We start from the raw sequence: 19,005 nt of genomic DNA, 5'->3' as shown, positions 1-19,005 counted from the left end.
TTATTTCGACAAGTGTATGTGGTCTTGGGTGGTGTCTTGGGTACCCTCGGTTAGCTGGAGTTTAGCTGGTGAACAAGTGAGTGGAGGTTGGTGAGTGGAGTTAGTGTTGCTGATGATGCTCGTTCACTAATTAAGCGAGTTCTGTGTGCGGTGTGCATCTGCAAGTGTCTTAAGTGTCTTGTGTGGGCCGAATCCAGACACCACGGGAAAAGTGGTGGGCCGGTTATTGAACCACGCGTCATTCGTGCCAAATTCGAAGTGAAACAAATCCATCGATCGGTGACACAATCCACAAGGAAGTGGTGTTTCAATATCTTAGTGTGTGTGTGTGCATATGTCCCTCACCTTTACAAGTGCTTTGCTGGACGGCTGGAGACTTCGATAATCGAATATAATCCAATTAACGTGTTCACGTTTTCCACTCGATTCTCCAACGTTTTTGCAAGTGTTTGCTATAATTGTATGCGAGTGTGAGCCAATGTTTTGCTATTGCAAAGAAGTTGATCCTGTAATGCGCCTGTGGTTAAAAAATTTTGCTATGCAAGCCATGCTGTGAAGAGTGCAGTTGCTATCGCGAGCCTTTAGTGACAACGCCAGAAATCGCACCAGCGGCCAGTAAGTCAGTGCGAGTCGGTGTGGTGAAACAATAGGCAACGTCTGGAAAGGATTATAGCTTGCCCGGTGTTTTGCAGTGCTGCACCCAAAACGGCCGACAATGATTGCTCCCCGGATTACCATGACTCGGATGCACTTTGGATTCAATTTCCTGCTTCTTATTGCTGGTGAGTGTTACTGAAGAAGATCGTCGTGAATGTCGCGAACTACGCGCAACCAAGATCGTACCGTCGTGGGTCATACAATTGGCTCGAGTTGTTTCAAAAACACACTCCAATCGTCGTCTGTCCCGGCAAAGCTAATTGGATTGGCTCGGTCCGGAAATGTTCCATCCAGTGTTCCATGTGTCGCGTGGTGGCCCTTTCGAGAATGGAGCGACTTAAGGGATTGAACAAAAAAAGAACAAACAACAGACGGATAAGCAGATGTTGTGTATGTGTGTGTGCTCTGTCCTGTATGCGTTTATGTTCTTGCTTTTAAACTAAACTTTTCGTTCGAAACACGCGAATTGCTCAAGGTCATTGTTGTGTTCTGGTGCTCGAAAAAAAAAAAACAAAAAAAACAAAAAACCTTCGAGTCCAAAGGCGCTGTTTTTTGGACGAACTAATCGCATTGTCGCGTCTGGTATCGAAGTTGTGACAGGAAGATGAATGGAACACTGCTAGCAACGAAACATACGGAGTTGGTCGCGATTTCTGTTTCGGAAAATGTTTCCCTTCTCCTTTTCCATCCCCTTTTTTCTTCAAGGGCCAACTGTCACGAAATTGTCACACTACACGCACGACGCCACACAGCAGTGTGGAGTGTGTACGTTTGCGGTCATGGCCATTCTCGCGATTCTTTGTTCAGTGAACAGTGAGTGAAACAGACACCATCGCGATTTGGTGATTGCACCCTGCCATACAAATGGAATTTTATGTTCTATTCTTGGTGCAGTGTGTGTGTGTGTGTATGCGGTTCTGCACTGTTCTAGATGGTCCCCTCAGTTATATGGTGCCAATCAGAGTATCTGACAAAGGCAGACGCACCCAGGATTTTTGTTGTTGTTTCATTTCGCATTTGCAGCAAGCAGCTGGAACGGAAACACTTCTTTATGATGCATCAACGGTGACACCCTTTCGCACTTTTGGGTGGCAATATGCTTCCTTCCTTGGGTGTAAATTATCATCGCATTATTTTTATTTGTCTTCGGAGAAGGTGCAGCGGATGTTCTGAACACGCAACAAAGGAGAGTCGTTTTTTTAAAGAGCAAATTAACTCTTAAAAGAAAAGATACTTTCTACAATTTAAAAAGAAATATTTCAACAAACATCAGATTTAATTAAACTGAAAGCAGTCCCCTTCTTTGTAGTATGAAATTAAATTCTCAAGAAATCGTCTGTGGAACATGTGCCTTTTTTTATTTTCTATTGAATTTCTTGTAATTCTTGTCGATCTAACAGATTGGCTGATAAGTCCCCGGTCTGGCCCATAGATGGCGCCGCTAGTATTAAATGCATATTATTTTTATATAGCACCAACCTTCAAATGATTCGTGTCAAAATTTGACGTCTGTATGTCAATTAGTTTGTGAGACAGAGCGTCTTTTGTCAAGCAACTTTTGGTTGCTTGACGAACGAAAAAAGAACGAAGAAGAAAAAAGTGTTGTTCCACCAAGACAACGCACCGTGCCACAAGTCATTGAGAACGATGGCAAAAATTCATGAATTGGGCTTCGAATTGCTTCCCCACCCACCGTATTCTCCAGATCTGGCCCCCAGCGACTTTTTCTTGTTCTCAGACCTCAAAAGGATGCTCGCAGGGAAAAAATTTGGCTGCAATGAAGAGGTGGTCGCCGAAACTGAGGCCTATTTTGAGGCAAAACCGAAGGAGTACTACCAAAATGGTATCAAAAAATTGGAAGGTTGTTATAATCGTTGTATCGCTCTTGAAGGGAACTATGTTGAATAATAAAAACGAATTTTGACAAAAAAACGTTTTTCTTTGTTAGACCGGGGACTTATCAGCCAACCTGTTACTTCATGTTGGTGAATGTTATGAAATTTATATGAATAACGAACAAGACTTTCATTGCACCGCGCCGTAATTGGGTTTCTAGTTTAGCTTCACTGTAATTTATTATCTATATTTTCAACTACAATATTGTGATCCCATATGAACACTGCTAGTAGCTTGCTAGCACAAGCAGGAAGGATTCCACAGTCCAACTAGATCATCCAAAAACCATGTGTAGAATCCACGCACATGAAATGGATTGACTAGCCCTCGTCTTAACTATTTTCCAACAGATTTTAGCAACCAGTTTTAGTTTGAAAGTAACCAGTTTATACTACATTTTATCATTTATAAACGTTGTTTTAACGGTATCAAACACCCAGCATCAAGACAAGTCAGATACCCAGAAATGGCAGGCAGTAAAACTAAATGAAAAGGGGAAGGTTATACAATTGGAACAAATTTATCAAGAACTGCTGAATACTTCTGTATTCAGCAGTTCCTCGTTGTGGTTATGGATTCTAAAACAGGGGCAATTTACTCCTTGCCAGGCAAGAAATTCAAGCTCAAGGGAGTTTTCACCTGTTACCGAAAAAGTAGGAGAAATTTTTCACTCAAACCTTAATTTTGCATCACAGACTTGTAGCTGGAACAAACTCACCAGCATAAAAAACAATTAAATTCCACAATACATTACACCAATCACGCTAGAAACTGTTTACGTACACTTTTATGCGATAGTCTTGTCTACGGCTGTTTACTGTACAATTCTTCTATCAATTATTAAAAAAAAAACACAAAGTTTCCAAGAATGTTTCAAATTCACTCAGTATCAACTTCTTGCGAAAGGTTCTACGAACACTGTATGCTTAAAAGCTAGACATCTAGGTTCCCATAATCTATACATTTGATTACGAGTTGTTTTGTTATTGCATTGAGCTTCGCAGAAATGATCATGCCCGGACTATGCATACATTTGTGTGATGCATTTGCGTGAAGGCGGCTCCAATGACGTATGCCACAGAAGCGAATTATCTATGTTCGAATCGATTCGCAGTTGTAAGAAATAAACAGTTTTATAATGAAAATTACTGTACAAAATCGTCCCTTCCAATTTACTACAAATAAGCTATAAAAAAAACAATAAACGAACCGCACCATCGTTTGAAATGCCCAAACGTCACGGGTTTAAAATTTATCAACCCCCACGAACGGTTGTCGCATATCCGATAAGAAATCTACGGAAGCGGAAATTGATTAACAACCTCAAATAATTCACCTATCATTCAATCCCCGATCCTAACCCAACGGCAACGCGATCCACCCCATTCCACGCATGAAAAATGTTCCTATTTTTCCTTCCCAAACCCATCACTCATGATTGATAACGGCCTATTTCTGTGCACAACTCGGCAGGACGGACGGTTCTCCGTACACCGTCGTCGAGATTGTGATGAAACGACGAACCGTAAAAAGACATCCTTCAAAGTGGGTTGAGAGTGAGAGCAACGTTAAAAAACAAACACACACACACACACGACACACTCGTCCTTAAAATCTTTGCTTACAGGTTTTTTTTTCTTTACCATCCGGCTCGTTTGTCTCGACATTTGATATTTATTTTTCATTTTCCTACCACTTTCTTACGCTACGCCGTTGTTCGATCCGAACGACCGCACTTTGTCGCTTTGGTGTGCCACATTTAAATTCACGGTTCGTTTTTATCTGTGCAGGCAAGGGGCTGGGCCGGGTTTGGCCCACATTTATCCCATGATTTACAGCCATTAGAATCAACCTCCACACGCTCATTGCTGATTCATGTCCGGACAACGGACTTTGCAGAAATGCATGATTCGGGAATGAATTTTTAATACGCCAAGCCCTTGTTCTACAAGCCCTTGGCGCGGTTCGACATAAATTTTCCTCCGTCCCGTTTGCTTTACTAGACGTGTATGGATGGGATGAACTATGTGTGTGTGTGTGTGCGTCTGTATATCCTGGGAAACTTCCTGGGAAGTGAGAGTTTTCTCTCTCTCTCTCTCTCTCTGTCTCTCGCATCCTTGCACAAATCGTCGATCGAGCTCCACTATTTCTTAAATCCGGAAATTAATGTGTGCACGATCGTTGCAGCTAAACGGTTTTTGCACTCCCTGCCCTGTTTAATATGTACCAAAGGGAAAGAAAAGCTGACTGTCCGCTTGTGCATGTTCCATTCTCGCCAGTGCAGCTCCCGACAAATCTGTGCGGGTGGGCATGTATCCATTAGAGAAACATTTATCTTGCTGCTATCAATCCCAATTACCCTTTCAGCCAGAAACTCAAACTGTACTTCGAACTGTGTGCTGTGAAGCTTGGAACACATTCACATACTTCCCCTTGTCTCCACTTGTCCACGACCTACCTCAACACCAGGCCACCACGCTAAAGGGCACGAGAGTGCTCGCTCACTTTTGGTAAGAAAAATAAAGCAGGACCAAAACTAAACGATTATTTATTCATCACCAGTCCAGTTCAGGATTTTGGCCAAAAACTTCCGGCTTACGATACTAAGCGGCAGGAGGTAAAATGACCAACCATTCTCCCTCCCACCCCTCAAACACCACTCTTTATCACCCTGTTACTATGCAATGCAAACGGCGATAAAACTTTCGACCCTTGAACCGCTGGTCATCCTCTTCCACAGCTGTTCCCGCCGTTTGCTAGAAAGCCACACTGTAAACACGACAGCACAATTTCCAAATTTGGTCACATTTATTCTGGTTTAGTTTTGGTGGGATTTGGTTGGCAACAAAAAAAAAAACGACAAGAACCAGTTCCGACACGACTGGAAAACATCGACCACTGTCACACGAGCTGCAGCATCCGGATGGCCGGACCAGAGACCACTCCGTTAGATCAAAAGAATCCGGGGTTTTGTTGTGTAAATACATCACTTTCCTTCCGGTGAGGTCGTGTGCAGAAGACGACAAACTAAAGAGCGCGAGTGGAAAACAAAAATGCCCATCGAGTCGGGACAGTTAAATATTTAAAAGCATCCCATCGGAAACGGAGCTGGGAATCGGAATTAATCAAAAAAGTTTTTCCTTCCTTTTCATTTTGTCTGCATTTCCTAAAAGAAAGCCCTGCCGGCAGCTAAAAAGCTGCGAAACAGATGGAAAATAAAGAATTGTTCCATGCAAAAAAAAAGGAGGAAATGAAGCCAAAAAAACCCTCAGTTTCGTACGTGGAATATGGTAAAAAAAATATCTGACCATAATGCCGAGAGCCGTTGGTAGGAAAACTTTACCATTTGCACAAGAACATCAAACCACGCGAACCGGGCAAATGCAGTCCGGAGTAGTCCAAACGATCCCACCGGTGATAAATAGTGCAGTGAGCTTCCCCGAAGCTGCCAAAAACATTGCCACAATCTTCACGGACAAAAAAAAAGAACAGCTGATCAAATTTTATTCTCCCTAGACAGGGAGGCTTAAGCGCCATATTTGTGCTGTTTCTGATCGTTCGATGGTTGTTGGATAAATACATGTTTGGAGCATACATTTCGTGCACTCGATAAAAATGAAGTTTGCCTTTCGTAAAGCAGCTGGAAAGGAATGCGAAAAGTCGCAAATAACTACTAAAAAACACAAATACACACCCAAACACAGACATTTAGTAAGTTCAGAAACGAAATACTGCCTCCCAAAACGTTCATACACAATTCCAAAATAACCTCAGAAAAGAAAGTTTCTACAAAAAGAAAAAATACCAAAACTCCCCACTCCCCCCCCCCCCCCTCCCCAAAGATCACTTTTTCACAGGTCAACACGGGGCCAAAAGTTCTGTAATATGTGCTTGTGAAAGATTATGCGAAACTTTGCATTATTTTTCCACCTTTCTGTTTTACTTTACTTTCTTCTCGTCCACGTCCACGGTACCAGCTTTTTTTTCCTGACAGGTTCTCTTATGTTTTTATTCCTTCGCTAATGGATGGTTAAAAGAGGGAAAAGTTTACCTTCCCATCTTCAACTCTGTCCAATTACATCGCATAGCGGCGGTAGTTTGGTAAAGTATTTATTAAAATTTTCCAACTATTCCAGCCGGCCACCAGCAAAACCGACCGAGAGCCTACCTCAACGCATGGCCAGCTTTCTAAGGTTCGAGTTTCAGCTCTCACAAGACCACACACACACACACACTCGTCAACAAAAGCGTGCTTCAAAGCTCCATTTAACAGTCGTTCTAAAAACGCGTACGGTGAACACGCGCCGTAAAGTATGCCATAAAGTAAAGCCATAACAAAACAACTTTCACATTGTTCCCACACGCTGTACTGGGTTGCGGTGGAAGATCCTTTTGATGATCCAATATATTTGTATATATGTGTGTGTGTGTGTTGAGATTCACTGCAACTGAAGAGCTATCACATCTCAAATTGCATGTTATCGAGAGCAATCTGCAAAAGGGAGAGAAAGAGCCCGAAAGACGTTCTTCGCGGTACGTCAATCTCAATGAAAGGATTCAACATTCCTCCTGGCAATTGATACTAGATGCGTGAAGACAGTACACAATCTACCTGAATCTGCCAGCACAATGGAATGCGTCAAAGTTTCCACATTTTCCCCCCGGAGTTGAAGTTCATTGAATGGAATGATTATTATTGTGACAATGTGCAGTGAGCCGGTCGACGGCATGGTATCGATGAACCAAACCAAAAGCACAATATGCAGTGCTACAAACACGATTACTGCGGTAATTATCCTGTAGGGAGCAGGATCTGATTGAGGGATTTCTAAACTGGATATGTTGCAGATTTTCCCGCTACAACCTGTTCTCTTGCACTCGTATAGATGTTCTTCGCTTTAGCCTTAGAGCCTTCCCTTTAACCACACGAAGCATGTAGGGATATGAAAATGTGTCCTAGGGTAATACAAAACCTTGGTCGACAGTTCTTGCTACCACGAGTCATTCTTCCATCCATTCCTACTATGCTCCGAACATCAAAAGAACTTCGTGTTCTATATGTGCCTGCGATAGCTCCACAGAAGCAGGCCAACTTTGATTACATCCATCGCTAATCAAAGCAAACTGTCACTCCTGTGTGTGCGTGTGTGTGTGTGTGTGTGTGTCGACTGCTCAGCACAACCGCAAGGCGCACACGTACCTACAAACGCAAGGACGAGGCGTCGCGTATGCAAACTATTCTGAACAAATCCGAAAATTGAATCTCATCCCCGTCACGCGTCCCCTTATCCCAACCACTCGCTTTCTAGTCGCTGTCACACACCGAGCAACTTGGTGATAACAAGTCAATCGTCATTCCAACGCTTCGTAATGCGTGCACTCCTAACCTTTCAAGGGCTTCTTCATGTTGCAAGTAATCGTCTCCCGTTCGCGGCACGACATTCACAACTGAGTGAGGTTTTCTGAGCCGTTCTGTCCCGGAACGGTTTCTGGTCGAATTACGACCGTAAGGAGTGAATAAGCAATTTCTGTGACACACCGCAACTACACTATTTCGTGTAGTTGGATTCAATCCACCGGGGACAGATCCACCCGACCCCCAACAACCACAGATCGCTTTCATTTCACCACTTTCTTCAACGTTCCATTCTAGCATCCCACTCAGCACCGTTGACGATCTACTTTTCATGATCTTCATGCACACATTTATCAAAAAACTGACAGCGAGCGGGTGATAAATCGGAACGAAACTTATGCGGGTCGCTTCGAAACAGCTTCATTTTTCCGCCTCGTCAGCTTAACCGTGTAGACTCACACTTTGAGTGCCCCCCTTTTTTTGCACCCAAAGCCTTGATTGATTGCAACCATCATGAGAGCTTTTAAGGGCAGGCAATCGAAACCGTCTTCTACCTTTCATCCGCGTGGGATGGTAAGTTTCTTTCGGGAACCACTTCATTTCCGGCGTTCTTGCCACCGGGAACGCTTGGAACTGTGAAGGGCAACCACATTTTGGACAGGATAAATTTACGCCGGGGTTCCGGGATTATTAATTTCACTACAACATGACGCTAACAAATAGTTGATCTCGTAACACGTGCGATGTGGTTAAAATCGCCAAGAAGACGCATTTTGCTCTCCAGATTGCATACTGGCAGGCGCTTACGTTCGAAAGCTTACTAAAGCTCGTAAAACTGCATCATCAACTTACTAGGGTGGGCCTAGTCAGTAGCATTCTTATCACATAAAACAAGGTAAGTTGTGTTGGCTTGGTCATTTCCTTACGCTCACCTAATACGCCTCGTAATGGCCACATCCTTCAACCGATGTATGCAATTGCACTGTTTCGTAACAAACATCCTTCCGCTTCCGTATCTCTACCAATCCTGTCACCCTCCAAAACCACCCCTCAAACACCAAACACAATCGTTCCGAACCGTTCTCACCGATGCCGCAAATAAATCCCTATTGCTTCTTAAGGAATCGAAAAGGCGTTCGTCGACGTCGTCGTCCCGTGGCCTCTTTATGGGCTTCACCATTCGCAGTGGTCAGTGTGGTTGAATGTAATTTATAGATCGTCTGTTTCTATCATGTTCATGGTGCTGCTCCGATACACGTTTACAGAGTTGTACTCGCTGTACTTGACCGTACCGTATAGTCCATTATACCACATTATGCCCTATTTTCACCACTCACTATGAAGCCGTTCGGAAGCCGTTAAGCAATTAATTACGATTCGTTGTTTTGCTAGTATCCATAAATTCAAACCAATGCCTCACCGGTTTGCAGTGAGATTCACAAACGGGCCGGGCGAAAAGAGTGGCGGAAAAAGTGCAAGCAGAGATGATTAGGATGATTTTAAATTAAATCAATCCAACATTACAAAAGAGCTCTTACGCGATAACGTTAGATAAGCCCGGTTTTGCAAGCTCAACAATCATAAATGGAATGCTCATTGGAAAATAGAAATAAGCCAATTTTCGAACGGAACCTTTACTTTGCGATTGATCCCATTGATGCGGTAGGTCACGAACGTACGCCGTATAATCATTGACTGTTTATTGTTCCTCATCGTGCTCCTGCTTCACCGAATGTACACACAATCGATACAAATTAAATATGATTAGATTTTCCATCACATTTGCATTCAATGCGCACCACATTTGCCACAAAGTTTAGTTAAACAAATGCATATATTAATGCGCGCTTACATTAAAGCTTCTCCTGTGGTTTTGTGCCACATCTATTGTTTCGCACAAGTGACGCTAACACCACCCTAATCACAATCGTATAATTTAATGTGGCACACTTTTCAATTCCAAAGCTACCTCCACTATCAATGCTACCACCACAATCATATTTACTCAGTATCCATTTCGGCCATGGCGATGATCACTTGAACCGGCGGCCAAATCCAACAATCGAGCTGCTGATTGTTGATTATTATCGAGTGATTATTTGTGCTTCGTGCTGATGAGTGTGTTCCATTACGGACGCCAAGGGAATGGTGTTTTCAGAGCTAAAGCAAAACTAATGAAACCGTTTAATTCCATTTTAATATTTGTGTTTTTTGATCATCTATAAATTTCCTTCATTTTAATCAAACACCAATTGCACGCTTTGGTTTTGTTTGTTTTGGAACGAACTCATGAAATAAAAAATTAAAATATAATTATAAATAAAAAGCAAAATATTATGCATATTGCATACCAAGAGGCGTTGACGCACGCTCTCTTTCGCTGTTTTTTATGGTGGTTTAAAAGAAGAATTTTCACTCATATATGGCTTAGTAAATCGATTAGAAACTTGCGGTCATCGACGTCCTACCTAAATATTCAACAAGGAAGCTTGAGTACAGCAACAGCAGGGCTATTACACTATTGAATGATTGTGTTTTAAGCCACATTGGCATTATCAGAATGCCAATGATCAACTCACCAGGTGAAAAACTGCTTCCTCCAAAGGGCTTATGTCAAGGAAATATGTTTCCCTGTCTTTTTTCTGATCTGATGTTCAGGGAAGAAAACTTAGAAAACCAGCGTTTTAGAAGGGATTCCAGATCCTGGTATACGCTGAAGGCACAATCATCATTGTCTATGGTTATGCTATGCAGCAGAAGATCATCACAAGATCGAATAGGCAACGAGAAAGCTCGGGTTTAAGATCAATGAGTCGAAATCCTAACTGAAAGATGACTCTACCAGTAGCATTGATACCCCTGATTTATGAAGGGGTGATGTTTAGATAAGTAATCGAATCTTTGACGTCGGTCAGCTATCTGTGATCAAAAATAAGCCCAATTAGTCAGTCAATCAGTTACATTAAACGATGAGATGTCAAAACGTCCATTCAAAACGTCAAAAATATATAATCTAAAAAGATCAGGGCTCTCCTGCACCTCAGAGACCCAGTCCAAATCTGATTATTTCCTCCTAGTTTTCTCCGAGAGAAACATGAATTTTTGATCCCGAATATTGACTCTATCCGCACGTAATTTGATGTTACCAACTGGCTTCACTCCCTCAATGCATCTGGTCAATCCATATTACTGTATTTTATGTGTTTCTTTTTCTTCGTAAGAACGGCCTGGCCTTATTGACTTATGAATACCACGTAGTGAGGTAAGTCAGTCCTTACTACGGGGGGACGGTCCGGATGGGATTTGAACCCCGGTCCTGCGGTTTGAAGACCGGCGCCGCTGTCGCCTATACCACCGGGTCGCCCCTTTTGTATTATTATTATTTATTATTTTATGTGTTGTTAAGCAAACAATTTGAAACGATGATTATTATCGACTTTATGCTACGCCCAATGCATACTTTAAGGCGTAGTTTATCATAGCTGTCTTTAAAAATACAAACCACCGTTAGCACCTCTTATTTGTCACTCTTTATCAGATGCTTGTCGACTGAGAGCTGTGCGTCATTAGCACCAATTCCCACTGGGGCACCAACAGAACGCACTAACCCCAAAGGTCATTTGGCTAAAGGGGAGTTTAGAAAAGAATGGCAACGAAAGCATGAAAATGTCATTCCACAGGAGCGATACAGCCCACACAAAACTCTCTGGCGGTAAATTAATCTTTTATCTCGCACGCTCTTCCAATCCGTCTCCACAACAAATTTCACCCATAGCCGTACTGTTGGTGCCCAGTAATTGACACAATTAATCGGACGAAGCGTCGAAAGCAATGGCGAAGATGATTCATGCGCTTGGGGACAGGCGTTTCCTAAGCACGGTCAAAAAGAGCATCTGGCTGAATCACCTTATCTCCGATGTGATGACTCAAAATTTATTGGACCCTGTTTTTGCTGCTGTTTCAGATTTTCGTTTGACAATGTGTATTTTATAATAAATCCTTTTTACCATACGCTCATCCCATTCCAGCAGCATCCTCCATTAATGGCAATCAACAAATCTCCAAGCGGACCGCCCCGGTAGCCGACACGCTAAGGCTTGCCCCCGAGGAAGAGACGGCCCACTTCGTCGACCAGTCGCGCATGGTCACCTGCAGCCACACGAACCAGGAAGTGAAGCTAAAGTGGCGAAATCCGAAAAATGTCGTCATTAGCGAAACCAAGGGCCGGGTGCACATCGAGGACAAGGGTGATTCGCTTGTGCTGATATTTGAAGCGATCGCCCGGTCGGATCAGGGCAACTGGACGTGCGAGGTGGATGTGGACGGGACGGCCACAGCAACCGAGGGTCGGGTGAGCGTTCCGGCGCTACGAAAATCCTTTAAAATGATCGTTTACGGTAAGGGATAAGAAAAATGACCCATGAAGGATAACAGCGTGTGTAACGATGTTACTGCACGCTGGCTGCGCGTTTTTTTTTTTTTTTTGCCCGTAACCTCTTTTTCCCTCTAACTCTTTGCTGTTGCACTTCTACAGAACCCATTTCTTTCCGGGATACAAGCACGGTGCAAACTGCCGTCGAAGATAAGGACGCAACCATCCGCTGTGAGGTAAAAGGACATCCGGAACCGTCCGTATCCTGGTACTTTAACGGCCAACCTCTGTTCTGTAAGTTCAGTGCTACATTTCACTCTTCATTGCCATTACCCATACCTCATCAACACAAAACGTTGCCGGATGAAACATTGCCACTGAGCCCAACGAAAACATTTTTATGTTGTTCATTCCACACACACACACACACACACACACACACACACACACACATACACACACACACACACACACACACACACACACACACACACACACACACACACACACACACACACACACACACACACACACACACACACACACACACACACACACACACACACACACACACACACACACACACACACACACACACACACACACACACACACACACACACACACACACACACACACACACACACACACACACACACACACACACACACACACACACACACACACACACACACACACACACACACACACACACACACACACACACACACACACACACACACACACACACACACACACACACACACACACACACACACACACACACACACACACACACACACACACACACACACACACACACACACACACACACACACACACACACACACACACACACACACACACACACACACACACACACACACACACACACACACACACACACACACACACACACACACACACACACACACACACACACACACACACACACACACACACACACACACACACACACACACACACACACACACACACACACACACACACACACACACACACACACACACACACACACACACACACACACACACACACACACACACACACACACACACACACACACACACACACACACACACACACACACACACACACACACACACACACACACCGAAAGCTTTCAAAGCTCTCGCTCGCTCACCTGATCGCCTGCAGAGGTATAATGGCGTGCAGCGTGCGGTAGAATTTATGTCTCTTCATTGCTACCGGTTCATGATGGCCATCTTTTACACCGTCTACTTGTCATTGGCACCCTTCAACCTGGGCTACCGTGCCAAGGAAGCGGAGAGGGAAAGAGAGAACAATGATTATGGTGAAGAAGCATGCATTGTTTCGTTGCTGATGGTACAGCGATGAACGATGTCTTCGCCATATTGCAGGCGGGCTCACTGCACCGTACGTACGCGTTGACGGGGCAACGATTTTAAAAGCTTTTCACCCATGATGGTGTGTTTTTTTTTTCCACGTACATCTACTGTGTGTATGTGTGTGCGGCACTGTACAACGGGTCGCTCGTGTACGTTACAAAAAAAAAGCATCACCGACGTGGAACAGATTTCTTAACAGCAAATGATTCATAAAAGGGGTTTTATCCCAACAGTGCCTCTTTCCATGGCAATTGAAATTGAATGCTGTATAAAACGTGAGTGCACATCAGGCAGCACACAACAGCCAACACAATGCACGTGCACACGAGAGGACAACAAGAACAAAACTGGCTACCATTGATAGAAGCTTTTTTTTTTGTTGTAAGCATTTGTGAAGTTTCATAGTTTTCCTTTCAATTTAGAAAGTGGTACGAGCGTGTGCTATTGTGTGTTGTGTTTTTATCGATTGTTTTATGTGTTTGAATATTGTACAGGCTTTACGAAGAATTTTGGTTTTTTGAATAAATAAAACAATACAAATATGCTCTACCAAACAATGAGCGAAGAAGCTGGATTAGAATTCGATTGTGTTAAATAACAATTTAAATTTTATTTTATTTCCAATTCAATTCATTCATACCCATTTTAAATTACTACTTTTCTTTTCTGTCTATTGTTGATGATTTCAAGAGACAATTAAAAGCTGTGTCACCTTACTGAATGCTTTTATTTATTTGTTAATTATATTCAACCGAATGTGCCCGGGATAAGGCAAAAAACAAGGAAATTATTCTAAAATTCCTGACTTTTCCTAATATTATCGTATGGAACAAGCTTTGCATGCAGGCTTTTAAAAATTCGTTTAATGTTAATATGTTATAAATTAAATATTTTATAAAGCAATAAGGCTTGGCCATCATAAAAGATAATTCTTTTAGGCAAAACAATATAGTTATATAAAAAAAATCATTCTTATAATTATGCAAGATTGCCCTATATGATGATGGATTATGAAACAATACCACATAATGTGGAAAGAGGTGAAAAATGGTGGTTGTCGGTATTCACACAATCGATTTAGATTTAATCATCTCATTTATGTTCCACTGACAACAAAAACCACCTAAGCATAATTTTCATATGTGAGCGCCTAAATGTATGCACTATAACACAATCCTTTTATTTTTGTGGTTTTGGTTTTGAAACTAAAGCCAAACCGTCTATGTGAAACTATTTCAAGAAACTTTTTTCCATTCCCTATTCACTAAAAATGGATACACACAACCCATAACAATTCATGGCAACTGCTGTTAAAGAATTTCAATGAATCCTCAAAACTTTCCTCGAATACATGCTTGAAACTCGAAGCAATAGCTGCTTGTTTAGATATCTTCGCCTGATAATGATGCAACCAAGCAGTCAAACAACAACAACTTGGATAACTACTTAAACAAGCAAGCAACCTTCCAGGAGCGTTTGTATGCTTCTGTGTGTGTATTTTCTTATTCGAAAAGGCTACAATTTCCGTCGCCGAATAACCGATCTTTCCCACTATCAACAAAAGCCGCGCCATACAGTTCAGGAAGTGAAACCGCACTGCTGCTTTACAGCCCACCGTACACAGCAGCTAAACCACTTTTTACTGCCAACAACAACTTACCGAAACGGCAACTATCTGGCGCAACGATGTTCCCACCAAACTCGCTTTGCTCGCAAACACTGGCGAACGATCTCGAGAAGAAAACGATAAACCACATAAATCGCATCATGAGTCGACCGGGCGCTCCACCCTCTAGCGTTGGAAGCGTCAGAAGTTGTGCCTCAAATTAATTGTTACAGCAAGAACCGGAACCCAACCAACCACCCCACGGCCTCGCTCGCCAAAGCGGAACAAGGCGATAAATAAAACATACAAACAAAATACTCCATCAGATAAGCCAGCGGGTGGTAGAAGGCTCGACGTAGGGTGCGACCATAAGGTGCAAGCACTTGCCGGAAGAAACTAGAACTAGAACCACAACCAGGAAGCACCGGAAGAAAAACTTCCACGCTTCAATGGCTTTCTGGCGCACGGGTACGCCTCGGGTACCCACGGGCTTTTGCACATTTAATATAGAGGCAAAAACAAAAAGTCATCCCTGAGTGAGTGTGTCCCTTCCTCGTGCCACAAACTTCCCGGGAAATGATTCCCTGGCCGAGGTTCGACTTTTCTTACCAAACTCAGTTACCACTTCGGTGGTGCCTTTCGGTTTTCCGTTTGTTGGAGTGGCAAGCAAAAAAAAAACTCATTAGTCTCGATGACGTTTGCATTGGAAGGTGAGAAGCGAAAAGCTCGTTACAGTATTTTGCAATGCTTTGCTTGTTGAACAAGAGTGTAAACATGGTACAAGAAAACACCAGGCGTCTCCATTCAGGGGAGAAAAAGAAAACTACGAGAACGGTGCAAAAGCGACTGTTCTGATGTCGCCAATCACGTACAAAATGTGTGACTAACAAAACAGCACAGGAGAGATTTTACTATTCCGATTGCATAGTTTTGGGCGCTCTATTTCATCGAGGTAACTTATTCGCCTCAAAGTATGCAATACGCATGACACATTCACGATATTGGAACCATTTCAGTGCAGCTTGTTTGTACCTACCTTAGGGAAGAAGGACTATATCATGCAAATGACATTCACACCTTCCGTCGCCTTGACATTGCTATCGATCGCTATCGGAACCACACCCAGCGCACAACTTCCCTACACCCAGTTCACTCATTAGCATATAATTTGAATGCTAACAACAATTTGATTGTTCCGGACCTCCGGACAACCCCGAGAGATCTTTATTTAAATTCGCTTCACTTTTCACCTTGTTAACACAAAACCTGGCCGCCCGTGCTCGCAGTCTCGAACAACGGACGCTACAGCAAGCTGGCGGACGGAATGTCCATCAAGAAGGTGGTGCAGAACGATAGCGGCGAGTATACGTGCAAGGCTTTCCAGATCTCGGCCACCGGAAGCAGCTTCGAGGAGAAGACGATTCGACTCAACATCAAACGTACGTACATATGTGCGCAAGCGGGTACGGTTCAAGCAATGCAACCCTCCTCGATTCGATTCTTCCTATTGCAGATAAACCCTACCTACCGGCCTGGAAACCATCCGTAACGGACGCGTACGGGTACGTTGGCGGTGTGGTTAATCTTACGTGTGAAGCTACCGCCGAACCACCGGCCAACTTCAGCTGGTCGGCCAACAATAAAAAGCTCACCCCGAAAAGCCACATCATCTACAACGGGCGCCACGTGTCGATGCTGCAGGTAACCTGCAGTAGTGCCGGGTGACACCTCTGACACCGGGCAAAGAATTCTTTACCGTTTTCCGTTTCTTTCCTGCACCATTTCAGATCATGATAAAAACCAGCAGCATATTCGGCAAGTACAAGTGTGAGGCTAAAAACGAACTCGGCACCGTTACGCAGGAAATCCACCTGAAGGAGGGCACCAAACCTGACCCACCGAGTCTGGTGAGTAGTGGCAGTGGGAACATTCCAACATCCGGCTCAACGTGACATTTTCTTTTGCCTTCCACTTCTGGGCTGGGGCCGCTGCTTTATGCGGGCGTACAGTTTCAGCTACGTGGTGTCAACTCGGACACGCTCGACATCGACGTCGGTGCGACCAAATCCCATGACATTCCGCCCGATCCGACCACCGTCATCGGGTACCGGTTCGAGCTGATGCCGACGGACGAATACTTAAAGTCCCGCTCCTGGGACCGGGCAAGCCGACGTGACTTCGACGTGGCCGATGGTGCAACGTATCTGCTGGTGCAGCTCATACCCGACACCAAGTACCTCATCCGGGTCGCTGCTCGCAACGCAGCCGGCCTGAGCGATTGGACCGAGGTGAAGGAATTCTCGACCCATCCACTGCAGCCGCACGGTACGAGCGGGTCGAGTGGTCCGATTGCACACGCGAACCCCACCGACGTGTGCTTCAAGTTCGTTTGGTTCTTGGCCGTTGCGCTCCCGGCGGCCCTATCCATCACGCATCACCGATTCGCCGACCTAACCAAGGCTCGATTCTAGGTCACCGCTAACGTCCCACACACGATCCTGCTATTCCTTTCCCAAAATCCAGCTACTAGCAAACAGCGAACTAGATAAATCCTAAATAGGTTCTAAAAGTGAAGCATATGGCGCGGACACATCGCGCGACACACTACCCTTGGGCCTTGGCGGGAAATTAAACAAGGTAGGAGAAATTGGCAACTCTCGCTACGGTAAACGGCAATGGAGCAAAACTTCCGCATCGTTTCGTAATGGCCAGCAGCAGCAGCATGCCAGCAAACAACACGCAGCGCACTGATGCCGAATGATCGATCGGTACGTCGCGACATGATGAGAAAAGTTTTTAGTGTCACTTTACGGAAATTAGACTCGTTTGTGTGGAGATGGTGGAGGTACTACTTCCATGATGAAGTCTGTGAACAAATGAAAAAAAAAAAAACCTGGAATAAGGAAACCCTGGCAATGCATCATCAGCCAAGGTTAAAATAGACTTTGAGAGAAAAAGCATTTGAGCCTGTGTGCGTGTCTCCAACAGCGCAGTATCATCATTAGGAAAATCGCATTCCTTATTGACACACAGACACATACCGACACACTCAGACTCACACACTACTCTTTATACACTTTGATGGAGAAAGCTTTGTGTAAGAAGGGACGTAACAAGCTGTTGAAAAGGTCATAAAAAAGCATCGGTTGTGGTGCAAATATGTAAGAATACAGGCACTTTGATAAGCGAGTATTGTGCATTGATCTGATTTCTAGGAAGAAAGCTACGCCTACAAGTATGCAACACTAAAAAACCAGGATATTGGCAATAGAGTTGTACACTTTTTCGATTTGTTTCATCATTGACGTTTTCAAAATTAGACACTTAATCGTGAAATATTTTTTTACAGCAGTTTCTTCATGAAAATCACCAATCGTATTAGACTGACCTCAGACTTACGATTCAACTTCTGTTATAATCAAGTCAAGAAGCACCACACGTTCCTGGTTTTACTTCTTCTTGGCTAAACGACCCATTAGGTCACACCAGGTAACGAATGGCTTGATAAATATGTTAATACCACGTAGTTGGCTTGTCACTCCACACTAAGGAGCGAAGGGTGTCACGTCTAATACCGGATTCCAGCAACACTCCTCGGAATGTTGGTACACAAATTTATGACGACAAAGCGACAGCTTCTTTTGTGAAAGATTATCAAAAAAAACATTGCAATTAACGCCACCGATTTTAAAATTAAAATTGGGCAAAATTTGTATTGAACGCCATCT

The 19,005-nt window shown here is 43.7% G+C and overlaps 2 protein-coding genes across 3 annotated transcripts in view; both read left to right on the top strand.

The window, feature by feature from the left end:
* Positions 1-19,005, top strand: part of LOC126563786 (uncharacterized) — a 123,054-nt gene that overhangs the window by 80,699 nt on the left and 23,350 nt on the right. The window lies entirely within an intron of this gene.
* Positions 716-17,752, top strand: LOC126564578 (neural cell adhesion molecule 2-like). 2 transcript variants are annotated; one of them, XM_050221655.1, is made up of 7 exons: positions 716-782; positions 11,941-12,306; positions 12,444-12,575; positions 16,564-16,716; positions 16,791-16,978; positions 17,065-17,184; positions 17,287-17,752. In XM_050221655.1, exons 1-7 carry the CDS (start codon positions 716-718, stop codon positions 17,746-17,748), a joined length of 1,488 nt encoding a protein of 495 aa, XP_050077612.1. In that variant the 3' UTR covers positions 17,749-17,752. The 2 variants fall into 2 exon arrangements, with proteins under 2 accessions (XP_050077612.1, XP_050077611.1); XM_050221654.1 differs by having other exon boundaries at positions 11,938-12,306.

The sequence above is a fragment of the Anopheles maculipalpis genome, chromosome 3RL (genome assembly GCF_943734695.1).
Source record: "Anopheles maculipalpis chromosome 3RL, idAnoMacuDA_375_x, whole genome shotgun sequence".
Lineage (NCBI taxonomy): Eukaryota > Metazoa > Arthropoda > Insecta > Diptera > Culicidae > Anopheles > Anopheles maculipalpis.
Note: the sequence above shows the minus strand (reverse complement) of the source record. Positions and strands in the feature narration are given on the sequence as shown.

Bases quoted from the DNA above. Each gene is read 5' to 3' on its own strand.
- LOC126564578 (XM_050221654.1), top strand. From the start codon at position 716: ATGATTGCTCCCCGGATTACCATGACTCGGATGCACTTTGGATTCAAT. The intron at 12,307-12,443 runs GTAAGGGATAAG...GCACTTCTACAG, and splicing joins CTTTAAAATGATCGTTTACG to AACCCATTTCTTTCCGGGAT. The intron at 12,576-16,563 runs GTAAGTTCAGTG...CCGTGCTCGCAG, and splicing joins TAACGGCCAACCTCTGTTCT to TCTCGAACAACGGACGCTAC.